Source organism: Canis lupus, chromosome 28 (assembly GCF_011100685.1).
Source record: "Canis lupus familiaris isolate Mischka breed German Shepherd chromosome 28, alternate assembly UU_Cfam_GSD_1.0, whole genome shotgun sequence".
Lineage (NCBI taxonomy): Eukaryota > Metazoa > Chordata > Mammalia > Carnivora > Canidae > Canis > Canis lupus.
Window position 1 is genome coordinate 40,800,140 of NC_049249.1, and position 16,978 is coordinate 40,817,117.

The 16,978-nt window shown below is 55.0% G+C and overlaps 1 protein-coding gene across 7 annotated transcripts in view; it reads left to right on the plus strand.

The window, feature by feature from the left end:
* Positions 1 to 16,978, plus strand: part of LRRC27 (leucine rich repeat containing 27) — a 35,966-nt gene that overhangs the window by 5,139 nt on the left and 13,849 nt on the right. For 6 of the 7 annotated variants that reach the window (XM_038579178.1, XM_038579174.1, XM_038579175.1 and 3 more), the window contains 5 exons: positions 3,904 to 3,962; positions 9,383 to 9,535; positions 12,156 to 12,528; positions 13,735 to 13,929; positions 16,521 to 16,617. In XM_038579178.1, the coding sequence (XP_038435106.1) occupies positions 3,944 to 3,962; positions 9,383 to 9,535; positions 12,156 to 12,528; positions 13,735 to 13,929; positions 16,521 to 16,617 (837 nt within the window). In that variant the 5' untranslated portion in view covers positions 3,904 to 3,943. The remainder of the gene's footprint in view (positions 1 to 3,903; positions 3,963 to 9,382; positions 9,536 to 12,155; positions 12,529 to 13,734; positions 13,930 to 16,520; positions 16,618 to 16,978) is intronic. The other variant, XR_005380794.1, reaches the window with a different exon arrangement.

A 16,978-nucleotide genomic window follows, 5' to 3' on the forward strand; every position in this document is an offset into this window, starting at 1 on the left:
AGTTGCGTGTTTATATTCTCAGATTTTAAGAAGCCATCCTGTTTTAAGATGTCCGAGTGCCTGCTGCTTAGCTCCAAGTCCTGATTGAGTTTCGGTGTCAGCTTAGAAGTGTTTGATGCTATTTTTAGAGCCAGCTGATCGATGCAGTGAATGAATGTACCAAATGCACGTAACCGTAGTCATAACGTAGGATATTTAATAGCACAAAGGATGCTGGTAGCCACCGTGCCTTTGCTGGGCCAACCATGAGGTTTATGCACATCTGGTTCCAGCTCTGACTGGTACCCTGCAAAGCTGCCAGAAGGGTCGGGAAACCCCAGAGTAAGCAATGCGTGCTATCCTGCCACGTTCCTGCTGCTCTGATCCAGGGATTTCCTAGCACCCCCGCTTCTGGAACGAATGCCCTGCCTCTCTCCCTCCTCCTCACGTGGCCCCGGTCAGCAGCCCACCGTCAGCTGGCCTCCTCGCTCCCTGGGGACCTGCGCACACTCACTGTGAGCTCGGCCTCCTGTCCTGACCTCAACGCCTCCAGCTCCCACACCCTCCCTGTGAAAACCTCGTAGACACTGTAGGATCGCCTTTAGTGTCGGTGCCTCCTGGGCGGAGGAGAGCATACACGTAGGCCCCGGGTGTGTGTGCGCCTGGCGGATGCGGGGCCGCAAGGAGGCCAGCGTGCCAGGACGCAGGAGGGAGAGGTGGGCAGGCAATGTTGGCTTTCGTTTTGAAAGAACTTGGGAGTCACGGAGGGTTTGAATGGAGAGGGGTGGAATTCGACTTGGCTTCGAGGTCACTGTGAGGAGGGGCGAGGGCGGTGGCAGGAGGCCGGGACGACGACCCTGCGAGAGGCTGCGGCCTGAGCAAGGCTGACAGAGCAGAGCTGCAGGTGGGCCTGAGAGCCAGCGGGTTCAGGCCGGATCCAGGGCGTGGGAAGCAGACAGGTGTCCAAGGGCGACCCCCGGTTCTCACGTGAGTAATGGTGTCCGCGGAGAGCCACGGCGGCCGCTGTGAAGAGCAGAGTGGGGGTCTGCATAAGGCCCTTCACTTGTCTCAACTGCACCTCACTGTTTTTCAAAGCAATTTTTGAGAGTATTCTGTCACATGTAGCAGTAAGAGAAGATCTCTGTGAATCATCTGTGCCTCTCAGGCTGCGCAAGGAAGCGGCTAATTTCTGATGATGAGCTGGGGTGTCCAGCAGGGGGGAGTCAGAGCCAGGAGCTGCCTTCCCGGAGCTCCTGGGGTCGTCGGGGTCTGCAGAGCAGATCGCCTGCTGTGAGTTGTGCCACCGGACGCACAGAACCGTGTCCTTGGCACCAACCAGGGCTGCGTGACAGGTGGCCGAGCCTTCCCTGGGCCTGCGTCCTACCGTGTCCCCTGCAGCTTGACGGCCTCGTGAGTGTTCTGAGCTTGTGGTTCAGGCCCGGCTGGGAAGGCTTTGTTCTCCCCAAGGCCCCCATCCTTTGTGTTGAGGATAATTTAGTGCTTTCTGTCTATAAATTGTGGCGCTCGCACAGCCGAGAGGGGGGGGTTGCTACTCAAAGGGTAAATAAATAGAACCCGTTCCCCGAACTCGGCTCTGTCCTATAAAGGAAGTCCACAGTCCTCCAGTTTTGGAATCCTTCGATTTTGCCAGTCAAAGCCAGCTGCTTAATACTGTTTAAGATATAATTTTGCATGTGATTTATAGCTCATTATGTCATTAAAATTAGATCAACTTGCCGAAGAGCTGAATATTAATCAGAAATGTTAAGTAATTATGGGTTTATTAAAAGCTTTAAACTTTCCAAAAAGCCTCATTAAAGCAATGCAGTATTACTGGTCTCCCCCTACTCGCTGTCTCGGATGTGTGAGCCTGCTAGCAGGGACCCAGAAAATGTGTCCGCGCCTCCCTCCTCGGGCAGCAGCCCCAACGCAGCGGCTGGATCTGTACGTTCAGTGGGAAGTTGTGACGTTACCGGGGGGCGGCTGATGGTGTTAAGGGGTCAACATTCATAAACTTGTTATTCAGTGTGCACGAGAGTATTCAAACATACCATTGCTCGGGTCCACTTTCTGGTGTGTGGTTGCTTCCCGTGGGCTCCGCCCCCCACCTCCGCCCCCCAGGCCAGCAGGGGTCACGCTGACTGGCCGGACCCGACCTGCCGTTGGGGAGTCCAGGGCACCTGCCCACCTGCCGCCCGGGCGCAGAGTGTGTGCATCTTCCAGAGAGCGGCCACCGGCCCACCCTGGCCTGTTGTATCACCCAACGAAAAGGGACTAAACCAAAAACCAGTAGTTGAAATGATTCACCTTCGTGTACATCAAGAAAAGTTTAGTTCACAAAGTCCGTTCTTTTAAAACTTCAACTAATAGGGAAAACCCAAGAGAGTAAACAGAAAGAAAATTGTCTAATCTTCAAGTGATTGGTTTTCCTTTGAAGTGGCCAATCCAAAAACCAAACTTAATTTAACTGGAATAATGGAACTCTCGATCCCATGCCTGTGAAATCGTCTTCTTCCTTTCAAATCTTGGGGACCCCAGTCAGTTGTGATGTTGGACTTTAATTTTCTCACCGTCCAAGGTGAAATGAGGCTTGAGACGGTCTCCCTCTCCCCACAGCGTTGATTCCTTTGTGGGATTTGCAGGTGTGCTCGGCTGCTCCTGTCTCTTCCTTCGGGAGAACTAAAGCCGGGGGACGCAGCTTGGACTCCATGCGGCCCCTCGGTCCTCCCGGTGGCTTCCTGGGGCTGCTCCGGGCAGCGAGAGAGGCGACGGCAGTGGGGTGCTTTGCTCCAGGGGTTTGCGAGGCCCTCCCCGCCCGGCAGGCAGCAGTTCCCGCGTGCCCTGGGCTGCGGTGTGGGTGTGCTGGCTGGAGACCGTCCCTGGGGGTGGAGTAGGACAGCGGATTCAACAATTCTCCCAAAGTCTTGGGGAGGCCCAGGGTGATGCAGGTACAGGGGGCAGGGGTGGAAGGTCCTGCTCTGTGCCTGGACGCCCACCCTAGGCTGGAAGCGTGAGCCCCCGGGTCTCCTTATACCAGATTTCAGCTGGTGCTCACTAAAAAGTAAAGGAGAAAAAGAAATGTATTCTTAGTGTATGAGACAGTCTTAAGAATTAAATGTGAAAAATGGAAGAAGCATAAAAAGTAAAAGGGGCAGGATAGAATTTAACGTGAGATGTTCATTTTTCCATATCATCCAATTAGTAAGTTTTTAGCGGGCGCCCTGCATCCTATCTCTCCATCTGTCTGTTTTGTGCGAGGTTTTATGGGAGATGTTCTGGGTGTTCGGAGGGAAGGGCTCTGGAGTCAAAGGCTTAGAGAAACGCCCCTTGTACCACGTTTCCTTGAGGCTGCGCAGAGCCCTTCGCTGCCCGTTATCCGCCCAGCGGGGTGGGCGTGCCGTGCAGCAGAAGGCTCCTGAGCATCTGGACCCGGGGAGACGTGTTCACAGAGCGTCTTAGTGTGGGAGCCCTCAGGGCACACTCGGGAAGCCTGGTGCAGGTGAGGACGTCGCGGGACATTGGTGGTCCAAGCACCTGTCCCCGCCGTGGGGCCACGTGGTCCGCAGCAGAGATTCAGCAACGCCCTGAGATCTCGTGCTTGTCCCGACCTGGGAGGGGGCACTACTGGCCCTGGCGGGTGGAGACCAGGGTGCTGCTGAGCACCCCACAGGTGCGAGGCCGCCCCCCCAGCAGAGAGTCGCCCGGCCTCGGAGGTCAGTGCACTGAGGCCTGGCCCTCTGCTGAGACGTGGGGGAGGGTGGGGGGAAGGGGGCCACGTGCCGTCCGTGTGCAGCGAGCGTGTGCACCTGCACTCAAGTCCTCTCCTGAAAGAAGAGGCAAAGGAAGACATTTGATGGTGTCATTTTGGGAGGGTCATTTCCTTTTTTGCTTTTTAAATGATATAATTTTTGTTTTGTTTTTAAGGCATTTGAAAACTTTGCTTTTAGAAAGAAATCCTATCAAGATGTTACCTGTGGAGCTGGGTAAGTGTTATCAAAAGCTGGCTTTAGGGAGGCCTGGGTGGCTCAGCGGCTGAGCCTCTGCCTTTGGCCCAGGGTGTGATCCCAGGATTGAGTCCTGCATCGGGCTCCCTGCATGGAGCCTGCTTCTCCCTCTGCCTGTGTCTCTGCCTCTCTCTGTGTGTGTCTCTCATGAATAAATAAACTCTTTATTAAAAATTTAAAAAAATAAAATAAAAAGCTGGCTTTAAAATGCTGCCTTTTTCGGTGCCCAGAACCTGTAGCGGAAACCTAAGGCAGGTCGTAGGGGGCGAGCTGGCTCGTATCTAGAATCCCTTCTCCTTCGTCCTTCCCGGGCTCTCAGGTCGCAGCTCGCGAGCGCTGTTAGTGCCGTAGTTTGTATTCCACGCAGAAAGTAGGACGGACGGACGGACGGACGGACGCGGAGAAATAATCAAAACGAAGGGCTCTGTCGCCGCGCGCAGTGGCCAGGGCCCCAGGACCGGTGCGGCCTCCCGCGCGCGTGGACGGCCTCACCGCCGCCCTCTCCCTGCAGTGTGTGTCGGCAGGGCCCTGCTTTCGACCTTGGCCTGAGTCGTAGCGGCGTGTGTTGCGGGTGACTCGCAGCTGTGGCTCAGCACCGTGCTCCGGGGCCGTCCACGGGGACGGACAGGTGCGGCGTCCTCATTTTCCTTGGTCTTCCCTGCTGTGCGGAAGCAGGAGACGACCTTCTCGGTTGTGCATCGGATCTGCGCTTTACTATCTGTGATTCTTTGGGTTTGATTTGCTGCTCTTTTTCCAACCAATGGAGTTGGAGGCTCAAGTCACTGGTTTTAGACCTTTCCTTTGTAGTCTGTGCAGTCACGACCGTGTCTTCCCCCAGGCGCTGCCTTGGCTGCTCCCGCGAGCCGCAGCATGCAGCATCTTTGTCATCAGTGAGCTCAGAATATTTTCGGATGTTCACTGTGACCCGTGGGCTCTTTACGTTTTGCTTGACTTACAGACAACGGGAGACTTCTAATGCTCTTCCTTTTATGGAGTTCTCCTTGAATGCCACGTACGCTGTGAAACTTGTCTGAAACCTGCCCAGGTGTGCTCTGGCCCGGGATGTGTTCTCTCTGGTGTAAACACCCCCCTGTGCGCTGGGGAAACGTGTGTTCTCACGTTGCTACTTGGTGTGCTGTTGCAGGTACCGAGTCCGGTCGGGTGGCTTAGTCACAGCGTTCAGACGACCTCCGTCCTCGCGTTGGTGTCGGTTTATTTCGTCAGCGCCTGGAGGAGTATGTGACAATCTCCCAACTGTGATTGTGCCTTTGTCTGCCTTTCGTTTTACATCTGTCAGCTTTTGCTTTCCGTAGTTGGATACTATGTTACTGGTTGAATACAAATTAGGGATTTTTAAAATGTTTTCGTGTTGTCTTTGTTACTCTGGTGTACGTCGTGGTGCCCCGCTGCGGTTCCCGTGCGCGCGCTCCGACGGCCAGCGACGTGGAGCTGTGTCATACGCTTTCTGGCCGTTCGGTGCGTGCCAGCGCGGCCTCTCCAACCTCCTTCTGCTCACTCTTTGCATGACCTATGTTTTCCCATTCTTTTATTTCCAACCTGTCGTTGCTAGTAGGAAGGATACAGTTAGCTTCACTCTTTTATCCAGTCAGGTAACCCCTGCCTTTTTTACTTATTTATTTTTAAGATTTATTTAAGGCAGAGAGAGAGAGTGTGTGTGCCTGTGTGTGTGTGTCTGTCTGTCTGCACGCGGGGCAGGGGTGGTGGACAGAGGGAGAGGGAGGGAGACCAGCAGACTTCCTACCAAGCAGGGACCCTGAGGCGGGGCTCAATCCCAGGATCCTGGGATCGTGACCTGAGCTAAAATCAAGAATCAGGTGCTTCACTGACTGAGCCAGACAACCTCTGCGTTTTTTTTTTAAAGATTTTATAAAAAAAAAATATTTTATTTATTCAGAGGAGAAAGAGGAGAAGCAGGCTCCATGCAGGGAGCCCGACGTGGGACCCAATCCCGGGCCCCCAGGATCACACCCCAGGCTGTAGGCGGCGCCAAACCGCTGCGCCACCGGGGCCGCCCTACATTTTAAAAAGTATATTTTAAAAAGTCATTTTTCTGGTCTTCAGGGAAGATAGATCGACATCTTCAAGTTTATGAGTCTTTCCTGTCATCTCCAATTGGCTGTGAAAATTGACTAGTAATTTTTTTCAGCGACTGTGTTTCCAGTCTTAGAATTTTCATATTTTAACAGTTTTTACTCTTCTACTGTGTTCTCATTTTTTTTTTCATTTGATATAAACCTATCTTTTAAATAATTTTTTGGATTATATCTTAGACCTTGTGATACATTGTAGAGATTCTAGATTCTGTTATATTCTTCTTCAGAGCATTGATTTTTTTTAATAAATAGGTAGTTCAGTTGAGAGGACTAGGACTCCAGACTCTGTGTCCGGCAGTGGGCTCCAGCTGTGGCCATGCTGTTTGCCGCCTGTCCTGTGCGTGGGAGGGTCAGGGTGTGCCGTGGGTGTGTGTGCAGAACGTTGCCCGAGCCGGAGGGCTCCCTCTGCGGCCCCCTTCTCCCTGGAGCCCACGGCTTCACTGCTGAGGTGCTGTGGGGTGGCCCTGCAGTGTGTCCCCCGCGCTGCACGTCGTGACGGCCGCGTGGGGCGGCGTGGCGCTCTCCGGGGCCTTCCCGCAGGCCGAAAGCCATAGGGATACCGCACGGCGTGTCATCCGCCCTCTAGCTTCTGCCTGCCTCCCATTTCTGTCTGCCCGCGGGTGGTTCATTCTGGGCCCATTTTCTGCGAACCGTTATCTGCCGGCGCCTGGCCGGGAGTGGAGCTGCTGCACCCTGGGGGCCAGACTGTCCCCCCCACCCCGTGCCTGCCCGGGTAGCAGCCCCCCGGACGCTTCCCTGCACGGCCTCGGCCAGCACCCCCTGCCTCTCGTGCGGTGGTTTCATAGATTTTGCTTTTACATCTTGCTGCAAATCTAGCAGACGCTAAACTGTCGGTATTTATTTATATTTTATTACGTGTTTATCCTTCATTTCTCAAAGTTCCTCGCTTCCATCTGCGATGACTGACGGTCTTGGTCTGAATATCTCTCTTTAGTATTATCATTTAGTCGTTGGGTGATGAATTTTTCAAGTTTGATTTTCTAAAAAGGCATCTTTACTTTTCCATCATTTTTGAAGAATATGTGGCTGAGTAACAGGAACCCAGATTTCAGAGATGTTTTCACTACTTTAAAAATGTCTTTATTGAAAAAAAAAAAAAAAAACGTCTGTATTGTCTTCTGGCTTCTAGCCTCTGTTGAAAAGTCAGCTGTCAGTCTTAATGTTTTTTTTATTTTTAAGTGATGCACCTCTTTGGTCGGGCTGCTTAAAATTCCTCTCTTCATGTTTGATTTTTAGCAGTTTGTCTGCGATGTGCCTGGGGGTGGCTTTCTTTGTATTGACTTTATTTGTATTGACGGAGCTTCTGGAATCTGTTTACTGATAACGTTAATCAGATTTGGCAAATCCCTGGCTATCAACATTATTTCCATAGACCTGGCTTCTTTCTCGCTCTGCTCTCCTCCTCCAGGTACATGGACGTTGGGGTTTTGCTTCTGCCCCATGTGCCTCGAGTACGCGCTTCTCTTCCTGTCCCCTTTTCTCCTTGTCCCGGTTTGTCCCAGTCTGTATTACTTTCTGTTAACTTGTCTTTGAGTTTGCAGGTTCCGTCTCCTGCTGCTCAACTCATTCCTCATTCAGTTGAGTGGTTGTCCGCGGGCCCTGCGATGGTGGGTGCAGCGGGTTGGGGGGCAGGGGGCGTTAAATGACTCATTCAGCTTGTGACTTGCTGCAGGCCAGCTGCGGTGCGCCCCTCCACCTGCATCAGCTGGGAATGTCTTCGTTCCGTCTATATTTCTGCAGGACAGTTTTGGTAGATTCAGGGCACCTGAATCTGAATTTGAATATGCTGTTCCCTGTCCTTTGACCAAAGTCACTCTCCTTGTCCCCTTGTTTCTCTTGCTCTATTTTTTTTTAATTTTATTTATTCATGATAGGCACACAGTGAGAGAGAGAGAGAGAGAGAGGCAGAGACATAGGCAGAGGGAGAAGCAGGCTCCATGCACCAGGAGCCCGACGTGGGATTCGATCCCGGGTCTCCAGGATCGCGCCCTGGGCCAAAGGCAAGCGCCAAACCGCTGCGCCACCCAGGGATCCCCTCTTGCTCTATTTTTTTTTTTTTTTTTTTTTTTTTTTTTTTCTTGCTCTATTTTTAAGATCATTTATGTTTCTTTGTCTTTCAGTGGTTTTGATGTTTCTGAGCGTGATTGCCTTTGGCTTATCTTACTTGGTTGTTGAACGTCCTGGATGCCCCACTGCTGTGTGTCACCACGCTGGGGCGCATTTGCGTGGTGTCCTCACGGAGCGCTCTGCTCACCCCTCTCGTCCTCTGGGGCTCTCGCCGCGTTTCCTGCGGGTCAGCGTACGTGCTGCTGTTCCATAGGCCGCTGACGCGGTCCTGATTTCATCGTTCTTCTCTCTCTTCGTTGGATCAGATACTTTTTATTTCCAGTCCACTTGTCTCTTCTGTCATCTTGTATCTGCTCTTGGGTCCCCTTTGGTGGAATTCTCATCCTGGTCTTTGTAATTTCTTTCCTTTCCTTTTTTATTTTTTTTAATTCCATTTATTTATTTGAGAGACAGCAAGAGGGAGAGAGAGACAGAGAAAGTGGGCACGAGCGGAGTGAGCGGCAGAGGCAGAGGGAGAAGCAGACGCCCCGCTGCCAGGGAGCCCGACATGGGACCCCATCCCAGGACCCCGGGATCATGACCTGAGCTCAAGGCAGACGCTTCACCGATGGGGCCCCCCGGGCACGGCCCGGTCTCTAATTTCAACTCTAGAACTGCTATTTGGTTCTTTCTTATAATTTCTGTTTTTGTTGACATTCTCTGCTTATTGAGTCATTTTACTATGTTTTTCCTTAATTATTTAAACATGGTTTTCTTCATTCCTTTGAACATATGTGTGATTGTTGAAGTTTTTGTTGCTTACTGCGACATCTGAGCCGACTTGAGGACAGTTTCTGGTGACTGCTTGTTTCCTGAGTATGGGTCACAGGTTCCTTTTAGGATTTTTGTCATTGCAAATAGGCATTTTAGATAATATAGCAGGTTTGTATTCTGATTTTTGCCAGAGGGCTGTTAGTGCTGCTTCTATTCATTTTATTTTTATTTATTTACTTTTGTAACTAGCCTGGTCTTAATCTGTGGGATCTGCCTTCCCTGAAGACTTTTTTTTTCCAAGCAAATTGCAGACATCTGTTCTGTTTTCAGACAAAATTTTCAGTAGGGTCTTTTTTTTTCTTTAATGTGCAAAAATAGTATTCTCTCCCTGTTTCATTCCATGGAAGAGTGTGTGAAGTTCTGGGTTCTTCCTCTCCTTCACAGGGAACGTGACCACACTGAAAGCCCTGAACCTGAGACACTGCCCTCTGGAGTTCCCTGCTCCACTCGTTGTGCAGAAGGGACTGGGCGCTATCCTGGCCTTCCTGCAGACCTATGCCGCCCAGCACTCTGCGCCCCAGGATTTAACTTCTCCAGGTTTGTGGGACAATTACTACAGCACTCTGCATTAGAACTGAAGTTAGTGCTTGTTAAAACCAGGACCTGGGGAGGCTGTCTCCTTACTGATGTCACAGGAATGCACAGGGGCCCCACGTGTCCTCTGCTGGACTCACACCGTGTTCTGGTGTCCGTGCCCACGTGTCAGAGCTGTCTTTCTTGTTTCTGTGTTCTTGGGTTTGCATTCTCAGGGCCCATTATAGAGCCTGTCTAGGGTGGATTTTGGTAAAAACTCTGTGGGATAAATCAGATAAAACTGTCCTCACCACCAAGCCACCTTCAGGCACAGCAAGCACAGCAGAAGGCCCTTACTCCTGGGGAAGGAGCAGTGGCTTCGGCACTTTTTTGGTGGGTGCTCACTAAACATTTGATCTCAAGTTTTCTTTTCTTTTTTTTTTTTTTTTAATTTTTTTTAATTTATTTATTTATGATAGTCACAGAGAGAGAGAGAGAGGCAGAGACACAGGCAGAGGGAAAAGCAGGCTCCATGCACTGGGAGCCCGATGTGGAATTTGATCCCGGGTCTCCAGGATCGCGCCCTGGGCCAAAGGCAGGCGCCAAACCACTGCGCCACCCAGGGATCCCTGATCCCAAGTTTTCAACATATGGGCCAGCCAGCCAGGTGTTCTCACATGCTCATGATAGAATCTAATCGTGAATGAGCACCATAGCTACACTTAGACAAAGTAGAGATAAAAGAATTGTAATTAGGGAATCCCTGGATGGTGCAGCAGTTTAGCGCCTGCCTTTGGCCCAGGGCGCGATCCTGGAGACCTGGGATCGAATCCCACGTCGGGCTCCCGGTGCACGGACCCTGCTTCTCCCTCTGCCTATGTCTCTGCCTCTCTCTCTCTCTCTCTCTGTGACTATCATAAATAAATAAAAATTAAAAAAAAAAAAAAAGAATTGTAATTGCTCACAAAAATTAAATAGTCTGGAAATTTACTTCAACATATCTAAATTTTTACTACTTAAAATATAATTTCTAGAATTGAGGAAATGCATATATTTGAAACAGCCACGATAGTTATCTATGTGATATTATCAAAGTGTGTAAATAATTAAATCCATCTGAGTAAATGTAAGGGACATCGAAAGTGGTTAGGAAGTGCTGCTGTGCCTAAATCATCTTTATCCTAAATCCAAACAAATGACCCCAGCTGCATAATTTTAAACGTTGGTTGTAATTGCAAAGTGTCTTAGTTTGTGTTTTGCAGAAGCAGCTCCTAAGTCAGGAGTCAAGGGCCAGGGGTTGATTGGGGAGGTGACCCCAGGGGGCAGCGTGGAGGCTGAGTGGAGGGAGATAGGGAGGAGGAGGGAGCCATCACGGGTGAGGAATCAGGCAGGGGTGCCCTGGACGCCAGCGTGGGCCTGCTGGGTGCTGCGTGAAGCAGGTGAAGCCCCACCAGGCCTCAGTGGTCACACTGAGCCTCTCAGGTGTTAATTACCACATGGACCAGGTCAGGACCTGGGTGTCACAAGGTCCCCATGTGCACGTTGACATTTGTGAAGGGCTACCTGAACACAGGCCCCGCGGTCACACTGCAGCGCAGCGAGGGAGTGGGCATGCGTGCTCCAGCAGCAGCCATGCTTGGAATGGACGGCTTCTCCTGGGCTGGACACACGGTTCTCCAGCCCGGCAGGCTGGCCTTCACGTGCCAGAGAAAACGCCCAGGCACAGACACGCAGCTGCCCGTAGAAGAGGCCAGCTCGCGCTGGAACGGTGAAGGTGAAGGCCAAGGGCGTGTGGCAGCGCCAGCATCAGCTCCAAGCATCTGTTTTGTCTGCTGCCAACCTGTTACTGCAAGTCGTGAATTTCCTTGTTTCCCAAAGAATATAGTAGCTTTATCTCTTAAGTGCGGATCAGAATCCAGGGCCATCACTCGGAGGATGCCAACGTGCAGAGTGTCTCTATTTCAAGTTTGAACCTACAGCCAAAAAGGAGTCTATGTCGGCATGACCTGTGACCTAATTCTGCCCTGGGGGTGCTGCAGGAGGTGGGGTGGCTCGTGCAGGGTCAGTCTGCCGAGGGGACATTTGAGCCTAGTCCTAAAGGCAAGAACGTTCCTGGCCCATTTTCTTTCAGGTAATTTACCCAGATATACAAATGTTTAAAGTCCACAAAAGTATTGCCAAACAAAAACAGTAGGGATATGGGCTAAAAATTGATCAGAAATAAAGATATTAAAAGATCTAGGATAAGGAGGAAACAGAAAAGTATTTTTATTTGCATAGATTTATATGGAGTGTGAGGGCCGCAGGGCAGAGGGAGACGGTCCCCCCCAGGCCCTCTCTGCAGAGGGAGACTGTCCCCCCTCCCAGGCCCTCTCTGCAGAGGGAAACTGTCCCCCCCCCCAGGCCCTCTCTGCAGACGGAGACTGTCCTCCCCCCCCCCCCCTGCAGAGGAAGACTGTCCCCTCCCTCCCCAGGCCCATTCTGCAGAGGAAGACTGTCCCCTCCCCCCCAGGCCCTCTCTGCAGAGGGAGACTGTCCCCCCACCCCCACCCTCTCTGCCAGGGGTGCTGGTCACTGGGTGTGTTTGATTCTAGGGAGCCGGTGTTGGAGGAGAGTCAACTAAAATGCCGTTTTATCCTACCAGTGATTTCACCAGTTCCAACGATGAACCTAAGTCTGCTGCCACAGCCCTTGTCGGATTTATCCCAAGAAGGTGTGCCTGACAAAGACATCATTAACTCTCAGGATCAAGAGGGGATGTTAAAAGAAAAGGCAGACTTTTTCCCACGCATTGAAAAGCTAGACCTGAGTGAGCTCAGAAATTCCACCGATTCCCCAGAAGACTGGCCGAGTGAGGAAGAGATCAAGCGCTTTTGGAAGTTGAGGCAGGAGATCGTTGAGAACGATCCAGCAGTAGTGCTTGAAAACCAGCTCTTACCAGTGGAATTACCTCCACATCTCAAGGCAGCATTAAACGCAAAGGAGAAAGAACATTCCAACCCAAGACATGTTTCCAGGTAGAACTTAGAAGCCATGTGTATTTTCTTGATCCTTCCGAGGTTGTGATGTTACTTTGCAGATGTCAGGTCTTTCCAGATGTCAGGAGGGCCCTTGCCAGCATTTACTGTGCAACGTGTGCTAAGCGTGGCTTCGGATTGTTACCCAGAGCGGGGACCCCCCGGAGGGGATCACATAAGAGAAAGCCCCCGAGTGTGTGTGTTAGGTGCATGTATGGTGTCACGCATGTGTGGTGTGCACACCCGTGTGTGGGTATAAGTGCAAAGAAGAGATTTCCTGGTGAATATAGGTCAGACATTCACAAGGGGGGCCATGCCATTCCAGGGGGACAGAAATTGGCTCCTGGGGTGCATGGAATCCTCGTGGTTGCTCTGGTTCGTGGCGCCGCTCTGTGGACACCAGGGACACGTGTCCAGCGTGTCTGAGGGGGTCCAGCTTCGTGGAGGGACACCTTGGAAGAGTCAGTCTGAGAGGCCAGGGCCAGGCCGCACTGAAAAGGAGATGGGAAACTTGCATTTATTGCATGACAGGTGTTCAGGAGTTTCTTTCACCTGTTCTGAGGCTTGAAAATTCTTGAAATTAAAAAAAAAAAAAAAAAAAATGTAGGGATCCCTGGGTGGCGCAGCGGTTTGGCGCCTGCCTTTGGCCCAGGGCGCGATCCTGGAGACCCGGGATCGAATCCCACATCGGGCTCCCTGCATGGAGCCTGCTTCTCCCTCTGCCTATGTCTCTGCCTCTCTCTCTCTCTGTGTGTGACTATCATGAATAAATAAATAAAATCTTTAAAAAAAAAAAAATGTAAAGTACCGTTGAACGATGATAAGGGTCAACGGAAGTACTAGAAGCACACAGTGCAGGTGTCCACCGTGGTGCAGCAGTGACCTCAGCCAGGCCTGTCCCACCCACCCGGCCATGCAGAGCCCTCTCCCTCCCCATCCTCCCTCCCCCCTCCCCCCCTTCCCCCTCCCCCCTCCTCCCTCCCCGTGTCTCAAGATCGAGGCTGGGTGCTTGCCCCGGTGAGTTAGGGCCAGCCTGTCCCTGGCACTGCAGTCCCATCGGTGTTTCAGACTCAGGGCCGCCCGTAGCCTCCACAGGCAGGAGCCCCGGGTGCAGGGCGCTGGGAACGCACAGGTCTCGGGCTTCCGTGGGTGTCCACCATCTGCCCTGTTGGCTCCGCTTGTACGAGCTGCGTGTTTGTGTTCTAGCGAGTGCTATCCGAGGGGGAGTGTCCATCGCAGGGGCCATGATGGTAGAAGGAAGGTGCCCTCCCTCCGGAGCATCCTGCCTGCCCTGGCACCGTCGCAGCGAGCAGCGCTTCCCCCCAGGAGGCCCCCCGAGAGCAGGGCCGGGGCCCTCCAGGAGCGCCGGGAGAAGCAGGCCATGATGGAGCAGCGGAGGAGGTGAGCGCTCCCCTGCCCTGCCGGGACTCGGAGGGCCGGGCCTGCTGCTGTGACATTTCTGGGGAAGGGGCTGTTTTTGTTTCACTTGGAAGCTAACCAGCTGCTCTTGGTCCGGCCTCTTCTCAGGCCGTGTGGGCGCAGGCCTCGGCCGTCGTTCGTTGTTCGGGTCCGCTCCACTCCACCTGCCTTCTTTCTTGACTTTCCTCTGACTCCTTGTCCTTCTTCTCCACCGTCTCTTCCCCCCCAGTCACCTGGCTCACAAGTCCTTTCTAAGGAAAGTTACGTGCTACCGGCGTGTGCGCAGTGGGCTCCTGGCCCGCCTGGTTGGCTGCGCTGCTGACCCCACAGGGGCCTGGCTGGGGCCTGTCCTGCAGCTCCCTGCCCACCTGTCTCTGCCGGGCCCCGGGCCCCAGGAGGCCATCCAGCGTGGACCGCAGCCCCGGCACCCCAGGGCCCCTCACCTTCTGGCTGGGTTTACCGGCAGGGAGACGGAGGGCAGGCCCTTTATCACCCCCCAATCCCCCCTGTGAGTCCGCCCGGGGCCCTCCTCCCGGGACTTGGGGCAGCTGCAGCCCCTGTTCCAGCCCAGGGTTCCTGCTCTGTCCCTGGGGCCGTGTGCTGTTCCCCTTGTGAATAAACCCTCCTCGATCCTGAGATGATCCCACGTGAGGCCCCGGTGGGGACAGCCTGCTCCAAGCACAGCGTGGCAGTGGTACGCCTGCACCGTCCCCGCTCCACACGGGCCATCTCCTGGGGTCCGATCCCTTCTGTGAATGGAGGGAGAGGTCAGGCCCTCAGAACTGCCAGGGCTCACGACGGGCTGTCATCCTGATGGCGGGGGTGCCTCCGCGTGTGGCTGACACCTGGGGGTGTGGCCTGGGCCGCACCTGGAGTCCCGGCCGTCACAGCAGGGCCGTGCGGGTCACTGGCCACAGGTGCTGGGCGGCCACCCGGCCTGAGCTCAGGCCATCCCCCAAGTGCCCCCAGAGTCCCTCAGCTGGAGTCCAGGCTGCAGGGCAGAGAGGTCCTCCTGCTGCTTCAGCGCCGGGTCCAGGTGTGCGCCCAGCACAAGCGGCTTTGCAGGGCGGGTCTGCACATCCGGGCGCACCCCAGGCTGAGCGAGTAGAGCCCCCAGGAACACATGTCCTGGCTTGACCCTGATGGCTGGGGGCGCCCGCCATCGCCTCCCACTGTGCCGCTTCCTTTCCTGGCTGCCCGTGGGTCCCCTCCGCCCTCACGTCTACCCCTTTCTTGGCGGCATTACGTGACAGCGGCCGCCCCAGCCTCTGCCCTGCTGGACCCCGCAGTAAGCGTCTGCACTGCGTGAGTGTGAGTCCCGCTCACTGTGCACCCCTACCCCGGCCCAGGCCGCCACCGGGACGGTCACAGGGAGCTGGCCCGCGGGTAGCTCTGGCCACTGGGGGACGTAGCAGGTGTAAGTGTGCTTCCCGTACGTGGCAAGGTCGGGCTCCGGTGGAGCTCAGGGTGCTGCGCACCTGCGTGGAAGGAAGCCCTTGGGTACCGAGGGCCGATGGATGCTCGCGGTTTCTCCGCCGTGGGCCTGAGGTGATGCTCGCAGGCCTCCTTGGTGACAGTGTCGAGTCCTGCCCTGTGGCTTGGGCTCTCACACAGCCTGCGGACCCCGTCGTGCCACCTGGTTCTCTGCACAGGCAGCTCCTCACGGAGTGGGTCCTTCCCTCCCGTTTCACCAAGAGGTAGTGGATGCGCAGATGGAGCCCCGTGTCCGGGGCCACGGTGACAGGTGCAGTCGTAGAAAGTCCCTAGATTTGGAGCGTTGGGTGGAGAACAGAGAGCCTGGCTCAGCTGAGGGGTAGGAGCCCCTGAGGAGGGCACAGGGAGCAGCCTTGGGGGTGCTGGGAGGAGACCCTCCAAGCTCCAGGGTGTGAGGTGGGTGAAGCCCGGGGCTAGCGAGGACTTGTGGGACCCCATCCCACCCCCAGAGCTGCAGCCACAGCCCAGTCGGGATGATTTTCACCTTCAGCTCAGAAATTGTGCAAGTGTGTGCTACTGCAGCCCTCCTGCGCTGCGGGCAGCGAGTCCAGTGGGCAACATTGCAGGGAGGTCACCGTGCACGGGGGGTGGGCAGGTCACAGCAAGGGGCAGGGGGGCAGGGAGGTCACAGTGCAGGTGTGTGTGGGGGGAGGTCAGCACAGGGCGGCAGGGAGGTCACAGCACAGGGGCAGGGGGTAGGGAGGTCCCAACGCAGGGGCAGGCCGTGCCAGCAGCATGGTGCTCCCCGCCGAGGGGATGGGCCGGGAGAGGCTCAGTCTCAGAAGTGGAACTGGGGCATCCAGCAGGACACTGACCTGTCGGTGGTGCCCTCACGTCCCGGGCGCCTGTGAGGGCCTTGACGCCTGAGCTGGGACCAGAGCCGGCCGTCTTCTCCGGGGCAGCGTCCTGGTGTCCCCACCGGTGGGGGCTGGGGGTCCTGCTTGTCCCCTCGTGCGAAGCCTCGGGACGGGGGCAGAGCAGCACCTCCCTCGGGGCGGGGGTGGGGTGGGGTGGGGGGGGAGGGGCTTGGAGCTCAGCCGGCCCCCCTGCTGTGCCGCTCACCCGCGTGTCCTCCCCAGAGATGAGCGAGTGCTGCGCGAGTGGAGGGAGCGCGCCCGGACCAGGAGGATGGCGGAGGACGCACCCAGCAAGCCCCTGCCTCCGTGGCGGAGTCGGGTATGAGGGCAGGGGTAGGAGGGGTCCCGTCCAGCCCACCAAGCCCAAGGGGGTCGGCCAGCAGCCTCCCTGTGGCCAGGCTGCCGCCGCCCGCCAGCCCTCTGACCAGCCTGTGTCCTTCCCGTGCAAGGAGTCGGGTCGGGGGGCGGCTGCGGGGAGGCTGAGCACCCCCACCCTGAGGCTGAGGCGCCCCGTGGTGTCTCTCTGGGCCTCCCTGCCACGGACAGTCTCAGCCTGGGGCCCGGGTGGCGGGCTGTGCCCCGGTCCCCGAGGTGCCCACCCGCCAGCTCCCAGGTCGTGGGGGCACAGTCCCGGGCTGTGCTCTTGCCCCCCGCGGGAGGTCACTGTGGCGTCATCCACG